This window comes from Ahaetulla prasina, chromosome 1, assembly GCF_028640845.1.
Source record: "Ahaetulla prasina isolate Xishuangbanna chromosome 1, ASM2864084v1, whole genome shotgun sequence".
Lineage (NCBI taxonomy): Eukaryota > Metazoa > Chordata > Lepidosauria > Squamata > Colubridae > Ahaetulla > Ahaetulla prasina.
In genome coordinates, this window is record NC_080539.1 from 108,665,644 (window position 1) to 108,685,841 (window position 20,198).

Below are 20,198 nucleotides of genomic sequence, written 5' to 3' on the forward strand. Positions count from 1 at the left end.
GAAGCACCTTACACGGTATTATTGCAGGGTCGACGGCTGTTCCAAACGGCATAAATATTTGATCAGGATCGATCGTTTCCTGAATTGATTTTCGAAGGCACGAACACAGCCCGCACCTCCGTTTCCTTCCTGCCACTGAGGGCCGGAATCTAATTCCGGCCAGAGCCCCGAGGCCTGCCTAGGCGTGGCCCAGCATTGCGCTTTTCATCTGGCCTCGCTACTTTCTCTCCCTCCCCCCCACCGCTTCTGTGTGTGTCTCTCCCTCCCTTCTTCCCACCGCCCCCCCCCTCCATTCTTTCCCAGGCCCAATGAGGTCAGCGCCGGAATAAAACCGCTGCAGTTTCCCGAGACGCCCTGACTCGGCTCGAGGGCTACTTCGCGCATCCCCTGGGTGGCTGCCACGAAGTCGGGCAGGGTAAGTCAGCGCTCAGCTTCGGGGGGGGGGAAGAGGGGGCGTCGCATCGCTGCTCAGCAAAGCGAAAAGGCGAATAAGTTTTTTTGGGGGGGAAGAGAGTGACCCCCGGTGCGCAAGCAAAGGGCGTTGATCGATTCATCGATTGCAACAAAAAGGGGACTTTGCAAAGCGATTGCAGATGGGAAGTCAATGCAGTAACAAAGAGATTCTGGCGCGTCGGGTAATGGAGGGATGCCTGGCGCTAGCCTGGCGCTTCGTGACCTTCTTCTCTTTTGTTTCTCCTCCCCCACCTCCTCCTCCTCCTCCCCCATTCCTGGCAACTGTTTTCCGTGGGGGAAACGGGCAGCGTCGCGACGTTCCGCCGCTTCTTTGATTTCCCACGTGACGAGATCCCGTGAGACCAATGCGGAGCTGCGGAGAGAGGGGAGGTAACGGAAGGTTCTTAATGTTGGGTCCAGGTTGGCTCTATCTTGCCGGCAGAAGAGAATACGAGTCGCTCGGGGTTGAACGGAGAGCAGCAGCGCAGGATTTCTCCTTGGTTATGACGCCTTGTAGGGTGCGAGCCACCGTTTGTCCGGATGGATGAGCAGCCTGGGTTTGGGGGTCGCCAAACCTTGAAGGGATCCCTCGGCGGATGCCCTTGAGAGCCGGCGATGGCTGAACCTGTACAGCGGCCCGATGTGCCGCCGCGAAAATTCCGGAGGGAAAAAGCTGGTACTGCTGGTAGGTCAATTGCTGTAAGGGTTAATTGCTGTATTAATCAATTAGTTGCTGTAAGGAGAAATGGCATTCAGAGAATCCCCAAGCCTTAGAGAGAATGTTGTTCCTTTTCTTTTGTTTTAAACAACCGAAAAAGCTTTGTGATAAAACTTTGACATTCAGGTTTTAAAGTACTTGTAAAGATGGAGTGAAAGCTATCTGCATAGACCTTAGGTGTGAGTTTTACAGCTTGTTTGCAAAGAAAGGCAATTGAGAAGTGCAAAGCTTTTTGTCCCAAACAGACTTACTTGCCCACCACTGAAGTCAAAAAGTTATACACAGAGTAGAATTATTGTTTAGTTTGTCCATTTCATGATTTCTGTTTATTAAAATTGGGATTCTGGAATATTGAAGATTCTCATTTTTAATCTCTCTCGTCCTTTGATAACTAATTGATTGTAGCTACCTGCATTGTAAGATATTTCTGTTAGTGCAGTTTTAAAATACTTTGCCATCATTGTTATAATTTTGTGAGCCATCATTGTTATAATTTTGTGAGCCAGCTATTAGAATCTTTGTAGCAATGGTATTCAAATAAACATTGTCTTACTCTGACACATTTTAGTTAATAACCTGTTGTAAATTGTTAGGATCTGTGGACAGCTTACTCATGACAAGATTAAATAGGTAAGCAATGTGCATGCACTTACACAATTAATAATAATACTGAAATAGATATAGTAAATTTAGTGCTTCAGTGACATGGTAAAGATTATTATTGTGCCAAACATATTACAGCATCAGATAGGTGTGTTTTTTTTAATTGATATTTGGGGATGTTTTTGTTTGAGTCTTCCTGTATGCTACAGAGAATTACATTGAGCAACTCTATAAATCTATTACATAAATAAATAAATAACAATATTGTCTAAGAGAGTTCACCTTGAGAAAGTTTTAAGAATTGTAGGCTACTTTTTTATATTTAATTGAACAAATCCACTTTGGGATTCTGCTTCTGCTATGCAAACAATTACATCTATACAAATACAGCAAGAAAAAAAATCCTACTTAACCAGGGATTAGTAATTAGATCAGTCTTCTCTAACTTGATACCTTTCTTGTATTTAAGTATAGTTCCCGGACTCTCAGGCCAGATGTGATCAGCTAGGTAGAACGATGAAAACAGGACACTGAAAGTATTTGGAGAATACCCTGCTAGGGAAGGTGTGGTTCATCTGTGTTCATAATTTAAACAAATGGTTGATACACTTGTGTGAAACTTTTTCATACTTTTCCTTTGGTTTGGTGTTCATACGAGGTGGAGTAAAACAGAAGTTAGATTTGCAAATTGATGTATATGCAAATTTAGCTATAGTAAGCCTTACAAATCAAACCATCCTTTATTCAAGAATGAAGGTTGTTAAATATTTCACACTTGTTTCTAGTACTTGGAAAGAAACTTTTGGTTGATGTGGTTGTCCGAACTAATGATTTTTAAAAGCTAACAGCAAAATTTGAATTTGAATTACACGAAGGCTGCAATGCTACATTCACTTTGCTTTGTAACTTGTAATTCATTGGGGCTTGCTTCAAACTAAAGTGTCTTAACATTGCTTTTGACTTACTGAAAGCAATTTATTCAATCTCTCCCTCCCTTAACTAATGTTCTTATTTGAATAAATTTAAGTGTTTATTTTTTTATCATGATTGTTTGAGTTTTCATTTTCCCTGAATATCCCTCAACACATTCAGAGTTTGTTAGGAAGCATAGATAAAATATGGGAAGAAGGTAGGGGGAAGCCTGTTATTTGCTCTCATTAAAAGCCAGTATTAGGGATATGATGCATATGTGGAATTAGATTTTTCTAACAAATCTCTTATTGATTTGTTTTACAGCATGTTAAATATGGATTATTTTAAGTCTCATCACAGTTTTTTCCTCCCAGCTAGAAGAGACTGTTTTTAACTATGCTGGACTTTGTAGCCATAGACAGATATGTTTTGAAGCTACTGAATGGATCCATCCTCACTGACCTGTGGAAGTACTTTGGAACATGCGGTTTGTGGAAGTAGCATTTTAAGAAAAGTAGCTTCAGCTAGAGGATACGGGCAGTTCTCATGAGAAATGAGGACTGCTTGTTGCTTCAGGAATTTAAAAGCAAGCTTCCAGTCAGTGGCTGCATCTTTTGCATCTAAGATTGTGAGCTAACCTCTTGGAACAATTTCAAACTCCACCCCTTTTATTATAGGCACATTGTTCTTCCTGTGGTGAATAGGCTTGCTTTGTGTTGAGTGGCAGCGCTCTTGACAAGGCTTCTGTGTGTGCTTCGCTCACCAGCCAAGGGAGGGAGGGAGGGAAGGAGGGCAGGAAGACAATGAGCCAGAGAGGGCTGAATATTTCAGGAACACCTCTGATTTAGCCATGAGCCAGCCGCCTAGCGGAGGTGGTCCTGCAACCGCCTCTCCTCGTTTGCTTCCTGAGGGCAGCAGCAGCCGAACTAAGCAGCAGCGTGCATTCTCTCCGGGCAGACCCAAGGAGTCTCTTGTCCGCCAGCCTTTGCCAGCTGCCAATTCATCCCGCTTCACAACAGCAGCAGCTGCAGTTCCTGCCTCAAAAGCAAGCTCTACCCGGCAGCAGCTATTGCAGCAGTCACCAACAGGACAGAAAACTAGCCGGGTCAAGGGTGGAGGAGCCGAAGGGGACAAGCTGCCCCCACAGGTTACGCCAACAAGGAGCTCAGTGCTCTTGGGAGCTGTCCATGCTGGGGATGGTGCTGAAGAACAGCCTGCCTCATTCCTGGTCTCGGCTGGAGGGTGTCCCAGACCAAATCCAGGGCCCGCAGCTGAAGCACAAGAGGCACCTCCCAAAAACACCGAGTTTACAGGTCCTAGATCTGGAGAGCAACAGCTTGTATCTGGAGGGAAGGGGGAAAGGGTGGGCAGTTTTGTGCTTTCTCAGCTGCCATCCAAGAGCTGGAACAGAGGTAAAACAAACAAGCCTTCGCAGAAGAGTGCAGGAGAGGCAACTTCAGCTTCTTCATCTTCTTGTGGTTCAGGGAAAGGTCAGGCTCTATCAGTGAACAATGGCAACTACTGGAAAGAAGGATGCCTCCAAAGTGAGCTCATTCAGTTTCATCTCAGGAAAGGGTTATCAGCAACCCAGATGCAGAACAAAGGCAACAACAAAGTTAATGGCAATGGGGGCACTTTGCCCTCCTCAACATCCTTACCCATAGTGCTGCCTGCAAATGAAGGTAGCAATGGCCTCAGTGGAACTATGGAAGTCAACATGACCCAGGAATCCGAGCAACAGCAGCAGGAGCTGCAGGAAGAGATGGAGAAACTGGAGGAAGAGAATGAAAACCTCAAGGTGAGCAAAAGTTACAGAAGGGAAGGAATAATGGGGATATGCCTCAGTTCTAATGTGTATGTGCACATGCTGGTAGTGTTCTAGTCTGTTCCACAGAAGAAAGGAAAAGGAATACTAATGTGAATTCTGCTTTGAGGAGACCAAGTTGTTAAGATACGTGCTGGTTTGCTTCACAGTTTAACAAAAGGGTTGGCTATGAACTTTGATGTGAATATACCGGTAATACAGTATTTCCCTTGTTAGGCAGGATTTTTTAAAATATATTTCACCCTACATTCTAGAGGGTAACCTCTGATTTGCTTTTCCTATTGTATAGAAAATTGACTGTAGCTATATAAGTTAATATGAGGTTCAATCCAGCAAACTGACGAAGTAGAAGAGTTAATAACCTAGTGGTACTTACAATTCCATAAAATAATAATTTGTGACTTCCCATAAATTGAGTTGCACAAAATAAAGGCAAGATATAAATCTAATAATTGAATCAAATAAATAAAATAAAGGTAATGGTTTCATTGAGGTTAGGGTTGGGCAAGAAGTAAGTATGACTTACATGTTTAATAGTTACATTTTTATCTATGTTCCTCAAAGATTTTCAGACTTTGTCTGAAAATCTCTATGGACTTGCTAAGGCAACCTGTGGATCAAAAACCATACTTCGATTTGATAATATTTCTGCTTTGCTTGCATTTTAGAGAAATTGTGACTACCCTCTAAATTACTCTTGATTTTCCAGTGGCCTCAATCCAATTTGAGATTCCCTGAGTTATGGACATTTAGAAATTATTATATTCTAAATGAATGTTCTACGATTGTTGCACCTGTAAGAGATTTAAAAAATGTAGATAGTTGAATATGATTTGTCAGATGTTCTACTCCCTTCTTCATGCTTCTCATTGCCACATACATGTATTATAGAACATGCATGCCTGACATTTGGGGTTTCTCCTTCTGGCTTATGGAGCAGTTTCATTATTTACACATGCTTCTTTTAGTGCCTTCTTTTGGCCAATTCAAGGAATATTTGAAATATAAATGGATCAATTCTTAATTTGGGATCACAGGTTTTTTTCTTCTGCCATTTGTAATGCTTGCAAGCATAAGGAAGCTAGGTGGGAAACCACATGTTTCTCTTACAACAGTTATTTAAGAACCATGGGTAAATTACCATATCTTGTGTTCTTTATCAATGTGACCTGATGTCATTTTACGCTTTTTATCTGTTCCTTCTGAACATTTGCCAGATTGAAATAGATGAACTTAGAACTGAAATGGATGAGATGAGGGACAGCTTTTTTGAAGAGGATGCTTGCCAGCTTCAGGAAGTGCGCCATGAATTGGAGAGAGCTAACAAAAACTGTAGAATCCTTCAGTACCGTCTTCGAAAAGCAGAGCGGAAGAAGCTCCGCTATGCACAGACTGGAGAAATCGATGGAGAACTTCTCCGTAGCTTGGAACAGGATTTAAAGGTAATTTGGGGCCAGACGTTGAGCAATTAGTGAGAAGAACAATCTGACTGTGATACCTTTACATATCCTAATCTTTTGCGGGAAGGCAAATGTAGCATAAGTCCGAGCTGTCTTGTGGTTTTGACAACTGGAATTTAATTATCTAAGCAAAGTGGTACTGTCATGATATTTGGGACATTTTTCATCAATCGGAACCAACCTGATTTGTCATTTGTGAGACTCATAGTCCAAAACATCTAGTGGTCATCAGAATGACACATCTCTCATGTAGATCCTAACCTTATGTTCATTTTTGACTTTCCCTCTCCCTTATTCAATTATTTAGAAGTATCTAATCACTAGAGAATCACTAGAGATCACATTCCAGGTCATCAGTTGACAGATATTTCAAAGACTTCAAAATGAAATTACAACCTTAAGGCTTATAATTTAATTTAATTTTAGTGAATGCATTTAGAAATCAATGCCACGTACCCTTTTTTTTCCAATTGAAACAAAAAAAAGGATATAAATTCAGTTAATGTTATAATCCCAGAATCAATGTAGAGATCCTCAGAAATGGATTTCTGAAACTACAGTATGCAGAAATAGTTGCAAAAACAAAAGCATGGTTTAAGTTTGGGAAATAGAAAGTGTGATAAAGAAGCTCAGACTGACTTTGTCCTAATTCAGTGAGATATAAGAGAGAAGGATAGGAAAACAACCCAGTTTTCAAGATTCTGTTATTACTTAAATCAATAAAGTATAGTTCCAGTTATAACAATGGAGTCTATTTCCTGATGTGGCGTAACTTGAAGGATTAGCAGTCAGAAGCAAATGACTTGCTATATACACACATATATAGGATTGAACCACAAATCATCGCATACCAACTTGGAAGGAAGAATATTAAAATGAGTTTTATGAGACATTTGCCTGGGCTACAAATCAAACAAATTAATTACCCAATGCTTGGGTGTGAACAATAATAAAATAATTGCCTAGATTAAAGTATGAAATATTATTGCATTGCTTTGTAATAATACAAGAGTTTTTATTTTTAATAACAGCTACGGTAAAACATGTTCAATAATTAACAAAATATTTTATACCAAGGTGGTTTTGGCTTTCCTAGATCTACCAATGAACATGTGTCCTTATCATGTACTGTACAGGTAGTCCTTGACTTACAACAGTTCATTTACTGACCGTTCAAAGTTACAACAGCACTGAAAAATGTGGCTTATGACCGTTTTTCAAAGTTATGACTTTTGCAGTGTCCCTATGATCATACGATCAAAATTTGGATGTTTAGGAACTAGTTCATATTTATGACCATTGCTGTGTTCTGGAGTCATGTGATCACCTTTTGTGACCTTCTGACAAGCAAAGTCAACAGGGGAGCCAGTTTCACTTAACAACCGGGTTACTAATTTAACAACTGCACTGATTCACTTACCAACTGTAGCAAGAAAGATCATAAAATGGGGCAAAACTCACTGAACAAATGTCCCACTTAACAGATATTTTGAGCTCTATTGCAGTCGTAAGTTGAGAACTACCTGTACTTTGTTAATTCAATTTTTGCTGTACTTTCCCTTCCTAAGGTTGTAATTCTCCTCGGACTGAGACTTCATGCCAGTTGCTGGCTGGATTGAGCCCATGATTCTAATGATCAAAGAATTAATCTTTGGGAATTCTATTCATCCTATTGCTGCTGAGTATCAGAATAGATCTCAAAAGAGCAAACTGGAGTGCCTGAAGTAACCCTAATTGCACTTGTTTGTTTTTTTAATTAGGAAGAACATTTTATCCAATATTTAATAAACTGATATACGTTGCCACAACACATTCCTAGACTTCACAAGCATTTTAAGCTCTACTATTAAAGTTATTTTCCTGCTTGAAAATGTTAAATGTCCTTCCACGTAGGTTGCAAAAGATGTTTCCGTAAGACTTCACCATGAATTGGAAAATGTGGAAGAAAAACGCTCCACCACAGAAGATGAAAATGAAAAATTGAGGCAGCAGCTGATAGAAGCTGAGATTGCTAAACACGCTCTTCAGAATGAATTTGACAAAATAAAAGAGGTCAGTGATGAGTTTCTCATCAGGAAGGGGACAGGCAAAATTGGCTGAGGTGGGATAGATACATCAAGGGTTGTAATATACTATTTCGCTATGTCTCCTGCCCAGGGGTGGGCTTCAAAAATTTTAGCATCGGGTTCTCTGCCCGGTTGCTTGGTGGGCGTGGCCATGGTGGGCGTGGCCTAGTTGGCCTCCTGCACCATGGCGGGGGGAGGCGTTTTTGCCCTCCTTGGGCTCAAAAGCTTTCCTTGAGCCTCTGGGAGAGCGAAAATGGCCTCCCCAAACTTCTGGTAGGCCTGTTTTTCACCCTCCCTGAGCCTCCACACATGCCCTGCACTTACCTGCATCCAAAATGGGCTGTGTGGGGACACCTGGGAGGGGCGGGGAGGGGCCAGCCAGGAGTGGGTTTTGGGGGTTCTCCAAATTGCATCTAATCTTACCTAGATATTCTCCCGAACCCCTGCAAAGTCCCAGCAGCCCAACCCTGCTCCTGCCTCTTCTCTGACTGCACTGATTACAGCTGATCTGCGGGCGAAAAGCAGTTTTGCTTTTCAGACAGGTTTGAAAGTCCATTTATTATTGTATCATGGAAAGCAACCTGCAGATCTGATAAATGATTTTTTCAGACTATTTTTTTATTATTATTTTGATCTCTTTAGTGAATGCAGTTGTGTTGAAGGCAGTACCTGACTCAACCCCTTTAAAAATGCTATCTGGTATTTATGAATTACTTTTAATTTTCAGCATGTTCCTTGCTATTGCATTTAGATCAATAAGAACAAGGGCATTTAAAGCACATTTAATTAATCTGTCCTGGCCGTGTTTCAACATAGCCATCTCTGGATTATGAAACCAGAAATATTATTTTTAAAAAGCTGGGGATTTTCATATTGTTTGAATGGTGGCTCAATAAACTTGGATAGCATGCATTTAGTAAAATATTTGTTATATCTGCTCTTTCTTTTATAACAGTCCATGAAAAGAAGAGGAAGCAAAGATTTGCAAAAATCAGAAAAAAGGTCACAGCAGATGTCCACTGAGGTGATACAGCATATTTATTTCTGTCCCTTGTACAATAGAGCAAACCATATGACCATTTAAGATCATTTATGACCATTTAAGACCATTTATGACCTTTGGACCTTTCGCCGTGAATTGAAAACGTATTTGTTTATTCAAGCGGGACTGGCTTAATTTTTAATATTCTAAATTTTTAAATTTTTAAAATTTTAATAAATTTAACTGGTGTATTTTATTTATGGGTCAAATTTGACGGTTTTAATTTTCGGCCATTTATAGAATACGTTATTTTAACTATGGTTTTAATTTGTATATTGTTCTGTTTTAATCCGGCTGTACACCACCCTGAGTCCTTCGGGAGAAGGGCGGTATAAAAATCTAAAAAATAAATAAATAAATAAATAAATAAAGATCATTTAGTGACCCTTCAAAGTTACAACGGCACTGAAAAAGTGACCTATGACCCATTTTTCACACTTATGACTGTTGCAGCATCCCCATGGTCACATGATTTACATTCAGGTGCTTGACAACTGGTTCATATTTATGACGGTTGCAATGCCCCAGAGTCATGGGATCCCTTTTCCAACCTTCTGACAAGCAAAGTCAATGGGGAAGCCAGATTCACTTAACAGCCGCATTACTAATTTAACAACTGCAGTATTTCACTTAACAAAGGTGGCAAGAAAAGTCATAAATGGGGCAAAACTCACTCAACAAATTTCTCACTGAGCAACGTAAGTTCTAGGCTCAGTTGTGGTCGTAAATCGAGGACTCCTTATAAATAATTGCAAACCTTTCCTTAGTCAACGGTGTGAAGATCAGAGCTCTTTTTATGAAATTCATTGATCAGATTAGGACCCAAATGATCACGTTTCTGTAGATGGCAGGGATTGCAAGTGAACACTCGAGTCACACTTTTTGTTGCAAGTGTGGCATCAAGACACCCTGTCAATTCGGATAGAGAATTAGAAACAAAGTGAAGAAAAGGGGAGAAAAGAGAAAAAATAATAATAATATACAAAATATTAGATAGGAGTAAACAGGATTTGAATAGATATGAAGGGAATATGTATGTAACTGGAGTGTGATTGAATGTATAAAAAGTATATACGGAATATGCATGACGTTATATTGTAATCTACACAAAAGAAAAAGTGTTAGAAAAGTAGGTATCAGACAAGTCGCACCATGTCTAATGTTTTTAAATTGTATATTTAATAAAATGTATTTAAAAAAAGACACCCTGTCAATTCCCATGTTATTCCTCTAACCTGCCTGCCTGCCTGCCTGCCTTATATGCATATATTTGTATGTATTGAATATATTGGTATTTTGTGCTAAATTTTCATTTGGCATCCCCATGAATAAGCAATATAACTGGGGATTATTCTTTCTTTGCCACAGGAGGACAGTGAAGATCTGAAATGCCAATTGCAATTTGTCAAAGAAGAGGCTACTCTGATGAGAAAAAAATTAGCCAAAGTTGACAAGGAAAAGGACAGATTTGAGCATGATCTTCAGAAGTATCGGTCATTTTATGGTGATCTAGACAGTCCCTTACCAAAAGGGGAAGCAGGAGGTCCACCTAGCACAAGAGAAGCAGAACTCAAGCTCCGTCTGAGGTTAGTAGAGGAAGAAGCCAATATCCTTGGAAGGAAAATCGTGGAACTGGAAGTGGAAAACAGAGGACTGAAAGCAGAGCTTGATGACTTAAGGGGAGATGATTTCTCCGGGGCAGCCAACCCCCTCCTGGGAGAACCGAATGAATCTGTCTCAGAGTTACGGCAGCACCTGCAGTTAGTCGAAGATGAGACTGAACTGTTGAGGAGGAACTTATCTGATGCAGAAGAACAAAACAAACGTGTCACTGCAGAGCTGAACAAATACAAATACAAGACTGGAACTCACGATAGTTCACGACATCATGACAGCGCCAAGACGGAAATGCTTCAGGAAGAATTGAAGGCTGCCCGCATGCAAATTAATGAACTCAGTGGCAAAGTGATGCAGCTCCAATATGAGAACAGGATACTATTGTCCAACATGCAGCGCTATGATTTAGCCTCACATTTGGGGATCCGAGGGAGTCCCAGGGACAGCGATGCAGAAAGTGAGACAGGGAAGAAAGAAAGTGACGAGGATTCTCGTCCCCCTCACCGCAAAAGAGAAGGGCCCATTGGTGGAGAAAGTGACTCAGAAGAGGTCTGCAACATCCGTTGTTTGACCCCTACAAGATCCTTCTATCCAACCCCGGTAGGTTGGCAGAAAAGCTTTAATGACCGGCAGCAAACCAAGGACATCCGCTGTGAAGCCGAACGCCTGGGCAAAACGATTGACCGCTTGATTTCTGATACCAGCACTATCATAACTGAGGCGAGAATTTACGTGGCAAATGGGGACCTGTTTGGACTTCTGGATGACGAAGACGATGGAAGTAGGATACGGGAGCACGAACTTCTTTATCGGATCAATGCCCAGATGAAGACATTTAGGAAAGAGCTCCAGGCCTTCATTGACAGGCTAGAAGTTCCAAAGCCTTCCGATGATCGAAGTACAGATGAACCTTTGTCAGTGAGTCAGGTAGATTTTTATTTAGTCAAGCCATTGAGGAGAAAGAGTTTCAGCCGAGGATAAAAGTTAGATACTTAAGCTACGTTCATGTGAGGTTATGTGAGATGAAGAAGACACCCTTTAATTTCTGTGACCGCAATTTAAATTTCCAAGATTATTGTTCCAATATTAGATTCTTAGGTTTTGTACAAGAATAGCATAAGAGGAAGACATTATTGGATACTTACCTAGTAAGAGCTCTGTGGGTTGGTTAAAAAATTGAATAGTAAATAGTCATTTGTTTAGCTTTTTTAAAATTCACCCATATTATTAAAGGATTTATAAAACTTATATACCATATTTTTCAGAGTATAAGACACACCTTAGTTTTTGGGGAGGAAAATAGGAGAAAAAAAATTCTGCCTACCAGGTATTCATCTGCCTGGCGTCCTTAGCCTGGTCAGTTTCAGCACATTAGTTCGCTTGCTGGTTTTGAGGTTGGGGCTGAAAAACAGCTTCGAAAGCACAGCTGATCATTGGAGGGAGCTTCCAGTGAAGTGTGGAAGGGGTAAGAGATGGCAGCAGCTGTTCCAGGTAGCCATTTTGGGCACCACGCGTCACATTTTCAGCCTCCAAACGCATTGAATTTTTCGGCGACAATGGGCAGTGATGTGCTTTGACAATCCCCACAGCCTTGAAGAGCTCTCAAACTGAGCATTTGGAGGCTGAAAACGTGCCACAAGGAGCCCAAAAACACAGCCATTGCAGGCAAGAAGAGGATGCACGGAGGCCGAAGGGTAGGGGCCAGCAGGTGGGCGGGGTTACATTCAGCGTATAAGATGCACAAAAATGTTCAGCCTCTTTTAGGAGGGAAAGAAGTGTGTCTTATACTTCGAAAAATACTGGTAGTTAGAAAAAAGACAGGTAAAAGTCTTAATTTAAAATTGAAATACACAATAAATAGCACGGGCCAAAAAAACCACGTAAGAAGTATTATCCCAGCATAATTTATACTTTACAGTTTACAAATGAAACTTGAACTGTTTTAATTCTAAAATACCAGCTGCCTGGGAGAATGTCTTAACTTGGCTCTGAAAAAAAATAGCCAGGTAGGTATTGGGTGATTTCCCTAATGGAGGGCTTTCTGCCCTTAGAGCGGCATAATTGCATATAGGAGCCCATCTTTTGTTGGGACTCCAGGGCAAAGGCCTGGAAGAATGAGGATGAAGATGAGAGTGACATCGTTAACGGGGTGTGGGACCTCTAGCTTGGTTTTAGGGCCCCCTTTGGAATGGTTTGCTTGCCTTTTTCTTTGGCTAAGAGAGGGAAGAGGATGACTAGCAGATGGAGTAACTGCAGCCAGGGCCTGCCTGCCAGCTGCCCTGTCAATCATCATTATGACAAATAAGCAAAAGTAGGAATGATGTGAAAAAGCAAAACTGTCAGCTTACCAGTATTTGAGTCAATCCACTTTAATTTGTTAATTCTACCAATAAAGGAGAATATTTGTAGCTCAAGGATGATTTGAGGGGATTATCTCTGAGTTTGGTTGTTTTCTTGTAGATATTTCATTACCCAAACTAGGTAACATCATCAGTGCTAGTAAGGAGTGGGGTTTGGTCTCAGTTTATAAGATCAAAGTACCTCCCCAGCAGCAGTCAGCACCCAGATGGGAAAATTCATAGATATTTCAGGAGAATGTTACAATTATTACTTTGCCAATATTACTATTACAAGATTCCCTCAGATTCTTTTGCACAAACATTTGGATCTGAAATATACAATTTTCACAAGACTAGGTAGAAAGGTTGTAGCTTTTTTCCTCTTGAAAAGTCAAGTTTGCTGTTTTATTAATGAATCATTATCTTGTCTTTGTATTTACTTTCTCCAGATGTTCCAGCCTATCATTTTACTTATTCTCATCCTTGTCTTGTTTTCATCCCTTTCTTACACGACAATATTTAAACTTGTCTTTCTTTTCACATTGTTCTTCGTTCTGTAGACATTTTTTAATCATTTTACCATTTGTTATAGAGTTATTTTCAGTTTGTTTTATGTTGTCCATCTTCCCAAGCTACGAAGTTCAAGAGCTATAGTTTGTGTAGTAATCACTGCTGTAAAAACACTGAAGACTGTTCGATAGGAAGAAGACAAACCAACCTCCATGCCAAAATGCAGGTAGCCCAAACCAAAGAGCTCCACAATCAAATCTGAACTAGCGTCATTCAAATAGTCAGGTAAGCAAATGAAATTTTTCCCTGCAGAATGTGTGTTTAGATATGTGTGTGTGTGTGTGTGTGTGTGTGATGCTGTAATATCTGGGATCAGCTATTCTTACCCATATATGATTGTTAATTTTGGGGAGGAGGATATTCACGCAGAAGTAGAACACAAGCATGCTCAGCAGCCAAAAAGGGCCCAGTTGTCTTGAACATCAACTCATTCTACTCCAGAGACTCCTTTTATATTCATAACTAATCAAATGACCTATGTACGGTCATAAAACCAAGGCATCAGACTATGTGCTAAGCAAGAGAGCTCTTAATTTATTTTAATTATGACGTTAAAGTTTACCTCAAAGTCAAGTAATTACTTCTTACTAGAGGACAACCACTTAAGAACATTGCAAAATATGGCATCTCCAAAAACATTTGTTTGTTACTTTTCTGTACAATGATGTACAGTGAATCTGAAATTTTACTTTTTGTTGAATAAGTCATAATTGAAGATCTCTTGGAAAGCCAGTTTGATATAATTTTCTAGAAACAAGGAGACTGTGACTCTTAGGCACAAAGCCAGTTGGGTGACCTTGGGCCAGTTACATTTTCTTAGACCTAGAAAGAACCTAAGGGCAAACCATTGATAAATGTTGGCAGAAAAAAAATACATGGATTTATCTCTAAATCCTAATTGGATCCTATTCTAACTACCTGACTTGAAGGCACACACCCACACCCAAAAATCTACAGAGACGTTTGTTATTAAGATTAAAAACCATAATTTGTATTGTTAAGCAAATTAAATACCCAGACAACACGATGTTTATTAAGCACTAAGAAATGTATTTAATAGAAAATCAATAAAATAAAATAAACCATTCCCTAATTTGTAGATAAAATGTGGTTCTCCACTTCCTTGTTCCATTTAGCTTTTAAAATGAGCATTTCCATTTAGTCTTTAAAATAGGCATATCAAATTGATTTATTGATAACAATTGTTTACAAAGATTAATTGTGGAGTTTCTTGTCTCTTGGATTTAATGATCCCTTTTAATAATTCAAGTGTTTTTGAAGCTGAAAATGCTACTGCAAATTGAGACCTCAATAAACGTTGTAGTTGTAAAAGCTGCCATTGGGTGGCAACAGACAAATGGTATTTATCTTTTAACACAGAAAATGATAATTCATCATTCTTATCTACTGATTGATCTAAAATAAAAACCCCATTATCTAACCAACTCTCCTATGTAAAGTTTTTTTAAATTACTAAATTAATTCAATTTTAAGAATAAGATTATTTCTTCTACATTCAAAAAGGATACTAATACAGTTTTCCAGAAATAATATATCACAATTTTAAAGTCAACATAATAGCAATAGAGATACCAGTGTATCTGTCTTATGATAGTTTAAACCCCAAATTTTGCTGTATGTGAATATTTCAAATATTCTTAGGAAGGACAATTTTATACTACATGAAAGCTTTTGGAATTTGGTACTGGTTGAAAAATATGCATAGAGATATAAATTAAGATTCAGAAATCCAAATCCCCATATAGTTTCCAATCATAAGGCGTTCTAAAATTTCCTTTACTGTTATTTTAGCACAGGGCTGTCAAACTCCCTGCCCGTGGGCATCACACACTGGCCACGCCCATGCCCGGTTTAGCGAAGGGGGGAAAGTCCTGATACGTCATATGATGCTTCCATGATGACATGAGTTTGATACCCCTGTTTTAGCACTATTGGATTTCAGTAATGATCTAATCAAGAGCAATTACCAGAAAGAGTCATTGTGTTTCATGGCCGGAAGTTGTCCAGCTACCTCCTTATCAGTTGCTGAATCAGAGTTGAAAGCTGCCGTGCAGAAAATGTAAAAACAACGTTATTTAGGCCCTCAAGTCCATGTTTTACCTGAAGAAAAGTTATACCCAGTGTTAAGAAGAATGCATTCATTCTGAATTGATCATCTGGGGTTGTTGATGATTTATCCCCATAGAGGTTATCATGAAGCTTCTTCACTTGTGAAGTACAGTGGTCTTGATTATCACAACACTATTATATATGTAGTGCTGAGTTCTGACAGCTTATTACTTACTGAGAGATGTCTTGAGAGATCCTGAAGCCTAGCTAAGTCAGTTTCCAGCAACTGCAATTGACAGATTCTTACATTTTAATGAATACTCCGGTCAAAAAAGAAAACTGAATTTCTCTATTTGAAATTTTGGACTGTTAGTTTCTGTTACTTAATCTCTTTCCCAGGAAAAGTATGTCAGTTACTATCTTGTATATGTCTTTGAAATAGAAACAAATGAGCACATTATTGCCTTAATGTAATTTTGGATTTAGATGTCAGATACAGGGAAGGTGAATGCCATCATTTGACACTGTGTATGGTAGTTAGGATGTTGGGTTAATACAAATGAAATACAGTTTATAGTCCTTCCTTAGCCATGAAAGATCATAATTATAAGAAATAATGCTAAAGATCCCTAAAATGCCAAATACACTAGTTTATATAGCCAAAGTGAAACAACGTACATCATGGTCATTTGGTGGACAAAGTTATGGAGGAAATCAGTGGAAATTTTATGTTACAAAATGGGCTGATGAGATATGATGAACTGAAGTTGTTGCTTTTCGTTATGTGAAACGAGCAGGCAGATGTGTTGCTGTTGAGATTCATTCACAAACTGTTCAAGTAGAATATCTCTAATGTTAGCACTTGTTGACTTACAATAAATGCACATTTTAACATGCTAATTGATGGAATCTCTGTTATAAAAGGCACATTCAGTGATATTCAAGTGGAACCAACCAAGTATTAATTCCTTCAGTTGAAAGTAGAAAGTAGGACCTCAATCCCCCTATTCTGTTCTCCCAAAAGAACATGCATTAATTCATTGCACTTGCTTTTTTCTTTTCTCTCTTTTTCTCTGCCAGATTAAGCATTTTGAAGTTAGTTTTTTTTTTAAAAAAAATATAGTCATTATGGAGGGTCTCATCAGACCCAGAATATTCCTGATATAAACCTTGAGATCAACTAGAACAGTGGTCTCCAATTTTGGCAACTTTAAGACTTGTGGACTTCAACTTCCAGAACTCTGGGAGTTGAAGTCCACAAATCTTAAAGTTGCCAAGGTTGGAGACCCCTGAACTAGAATGTAGATTCTCTCAGATGATTTCCTTGCTGCCATCCACATGGGAGAAACTTATCTTCATGGTACCGTATGTCCATTTCATAGAAGGTAGCTCAAGTTTGTCTGCAGTGATCAGTTTCAATTTAATGCCAGAATTTTCACCAGTTATGGCATCCCTATGGAACATCATTTTGCAACTACTATGTAGTATTTGGACTTCTTTACAGCTCTCTCCATAGGCAAAACTTCTATTGTACAACCCGTTCTAGATTGTTTCTAGGTGCATGGATTTACAGGGAGTGTGACCAAGGGTTGCATGGTTTCATCCTAATGAATACTGAACTTGAGACTTCTGATCAAGAATGAGGTGGAAACTATTTTGGTTGCAAGAATGATCGATCAAATTCCAAAAATGTGTTAGACACTTCCTCTTACATTAACAGCCAAACCTGACAGGGCCACCTCATCTGCAAGGCATGAGGATCGCCCACTGGCTCAGTTTCACTTCTGTTCACTGCTGCTTCCTTTTCAATCTTTATAATCACTAGCAGAATCCACCTCCCTATTGAAGTAGCTAATATCTTCCAATTTGACTTAATCTACCATGTTATCCCAAAAATAAGAGCCTGTTTTATATTTTTCTGAATTCTGAAATAAGCGCTTGCCCTTATTGCCATGCGCTCAAAAGCCCAATTGGGCTTATTATCAGGGAATGTCTTCTTTTGGGGGAAACAGGGTATACTACCAAGGGGACCCACAGGATTCAGATCAGTATATGTGCCAGGCTTTTTTCTTTTCTTTTAAAAGTTAAGTAGTCATACCAGAATATTATTTTCCATAAAAGCACCTGAATTTGAAGGCTAGGCATCTCATATTCACTGGGCTTTTGCTGCAATTCAAGAAATCCTAGTTTAAGGTGTGATAATGATATGTGAAGAGAGATATCAAAAGAAAGGTCAGATTAAAGGTGGCTTAGCCCACAGCAGGAATGTGGATGGGGCAAACAGTTCAGAAGGGGCCCTCCTTAGTTTCTTGGGTTGTAAAGTGATGGGGGAGAAAGATACTTTCAGACATGCAAGATTGTGTTAATGTAACCTTCAATAAAGTAGAATTAGCTTACCTGACCATGCTTCTTATTTGGTCTACCTTGTAAAGCAAACGTCTGCATGCTAATAGTCATTGACAATGGTACAGAAATGCTCTGCTATTCCATCCTTCTAGGATATTTTTTTACTCCCCTATTTAGCTCAAATCCCTGGGATGTTTTTGATGGTATCCCATCAAATTACAAACTTGTTTAACTTTTTGAGGTCAGCCAAAGTCAGTTGAGTGCTGCCAGAGAATATACTAAAGCTTCTTCAGATGTCACGCCGAATTGCTGAGTCAGTGTTATGTATCTCACTGCCTTCATCTGGGGATATTTTTTGAGAGATCATCATGAAATGAGCCTCCCACTGCTTCTAAGACAACACAGTTGAGAAACTAAACACCAATGTCACCCTGCCTCCCAAGTTGCAAAAAGTGCAGTATAACCTGCATGATAAAACTGAGAGCATAGATCATTTTTATAGTTCTTCTAGAGCAGGGTGTCAAGCTCAATTTTAATTTCACATCAGGATTGGGTTTGACCTTGGGAGGATCAGGTGTGGGGTGGCCATGGCCGTGGAGGGTGTGGCCATGGTGGGTGTGACATGGAACCGTACCTCTGCAGGTATGGTTTTATAAACTTATAAAAATAGGGAAGCGTACATTTCTGTGATTTTGCTTTTTTAATACTTACTTGATCACCTTAGAAGGAGAGACCAGATCAAGAAACTGACTCCATAGGAAGACTAGATCTATAAATTATTGACATAGGCTAGTAGCAGAATCCTGTAAGCCTGAAATATAAAATATTTTAGTTTTCTTCCCTTTTTATAATCTTCTGAGTCAAGGATTGCCTCCTGAAGTAGTCTGGAGGCCTTGAGTTTGACACCCCTGTTCTAGACAAACATAGAGATGATTTTGGAGAAGAGATGTTAAACATTATCTCAGTACAGGAGGAAGAGGTCATGTGACAAAATTGCCTTGCTTTAACTTATATCTGGAAACTGATTCAATATTAAGACTAGAATTATACTTTTTTGAGATAAGCTACAGGAACAGAATCTTAATAGCTTCTGGTTGGTTTCTCTTATCTTCATAGATGTCTTAACTCTTTTTATTATAAGTGGACAGTAGAAAAAAACTGTCAGGCTTTCAAGATTCTGTTATTGTAGAGTAATATAATAGGATTCTAGGGTTTCTTGTGGTGTCTTTTTCCTGACCTGGTTTACCTCAAAAGGATGGCAGTTTCTCACCTTCTTCAATAACCATAGTCTTCCAAGTTAGCAGAATTGGCAATCGTGATGAAATCTGTTAATACAATCTGATGTTTTATTCCAGGATCTAGAACTTCATTTGGATTTGGAGTGTCCGTCTAGAGATTGAATGGAACAGCTGCTGAGGAACAGTTTATCTCTTTGTGTGGTCAAAGAAATACTTTCTTCACTATGCCTTGCTACAGATTAAAATTACCAAACAATCTGGCTTGTCTTCAAGAGAAAAACAAAACAAAACACTGGATCATGTTGATACTGAATTCCGGAATTTTCTGCAATTAGATTTAGATAATAATGGATTATCACTATTCTATGGAGGTGAACAGCTGCACTGGTTTCAATCCTGAAAGGTACATTGGAAAGTTCTGACATGAAAGAAAACCTTCCTGGGGGGCACTAACATCAGCCAGAAGAATGGGGGGAAACTTCATTTCTTTTGGTAAGTTGATTCTGTGGTCAGATCCATGTTTCTTTTTAAAGATAAACGTGATACTCCATAGTCGTACATGATTGCTTCTCAATTTTGTCCAGATACAGCTCATATTTGAAAATATACTTGGCATTAGTTGGAAGTGTACAGACCTTTCAGGATATCATTGGTATAGGAACAATTAAGGAGAAATGCATTATAGGACTAAATTCCGTTTAGTAAAAGCTGTCAAGAAACGAAGTAGCTAACAGAGACATGTTATTGACCAAATTTCTGTACAAAAACAAAAGTAGCTATTGGTTTACTATGAAGATACAGCTTTGTGATATCTGTCTAGTACAATTATGGTCTAGGGCTCTGTCTAACTCTGCTACATTACTCACACATGCTACATTGCTCTTAAACCTGTCACTACAAGTTTGGAGTAGCATCTTCCAAAAACTATCGGCTTTCATG

The 20,198-nt window shown here is 39.3% G+C and overlaps 1 protein-coding gene across 1 annotated transcript; it reads left to right on the forward strand.

Moving 5' to 3' along the window:
• The first annotated feature begins 3,536 nt into the window (after positions 1 to 3,536).
• SOGA3 (SOGA family member 3) lies at positions 3,537 to 19,648 on the forward strand. Its single transcript, XM_058172127.1, has 7 exons — positions 3,537 to 4,484; positions 5,729 to 5,953; positions 7,865 to 8,023; positions 8,993 to 9,061; positions 10,448 to 11,623; positions 13,485 to 13,830; positions 19,377 to 19,648. Exons 1-6 carry the CDS (start codon positions 3,537 to 3,539, stop codon positions 13,593 to 13,595), a joined length of 2,688 nt encoding a protein of 895 aa, XP_058028110.1. The 3' UTR covers positions 13,596 to 13,830; positions 19,377 to 19,648.
• The last annotated feature ends 550 nt before the right edge of the window (positions 19,649 to 20,198 follow it).

Coding starts and splice junctions, on each gene's coding strand:
- SOGA3 (XM_058172127.1), top strand. CDS start 3,537: ATGAGCCAGCCGCCTAGCGGAGGTGGTCCTGCAACCGCCTCTCCTCGT. Junction 5,954..7,864: donor GCTTGGAACAGGATTTAAAG/GTAATTTGGGGC, acceptor CCTTCCACGTAG/GTTGCAAAAGATGTTTCCGT. Junction 11,624..13,484: donor AACCTTTGTCAGTGAGTCAG/GTAGATTTTTAT, acceptor TACTTTCTCCAG/ATGTTCCAGCCTATCATTTT.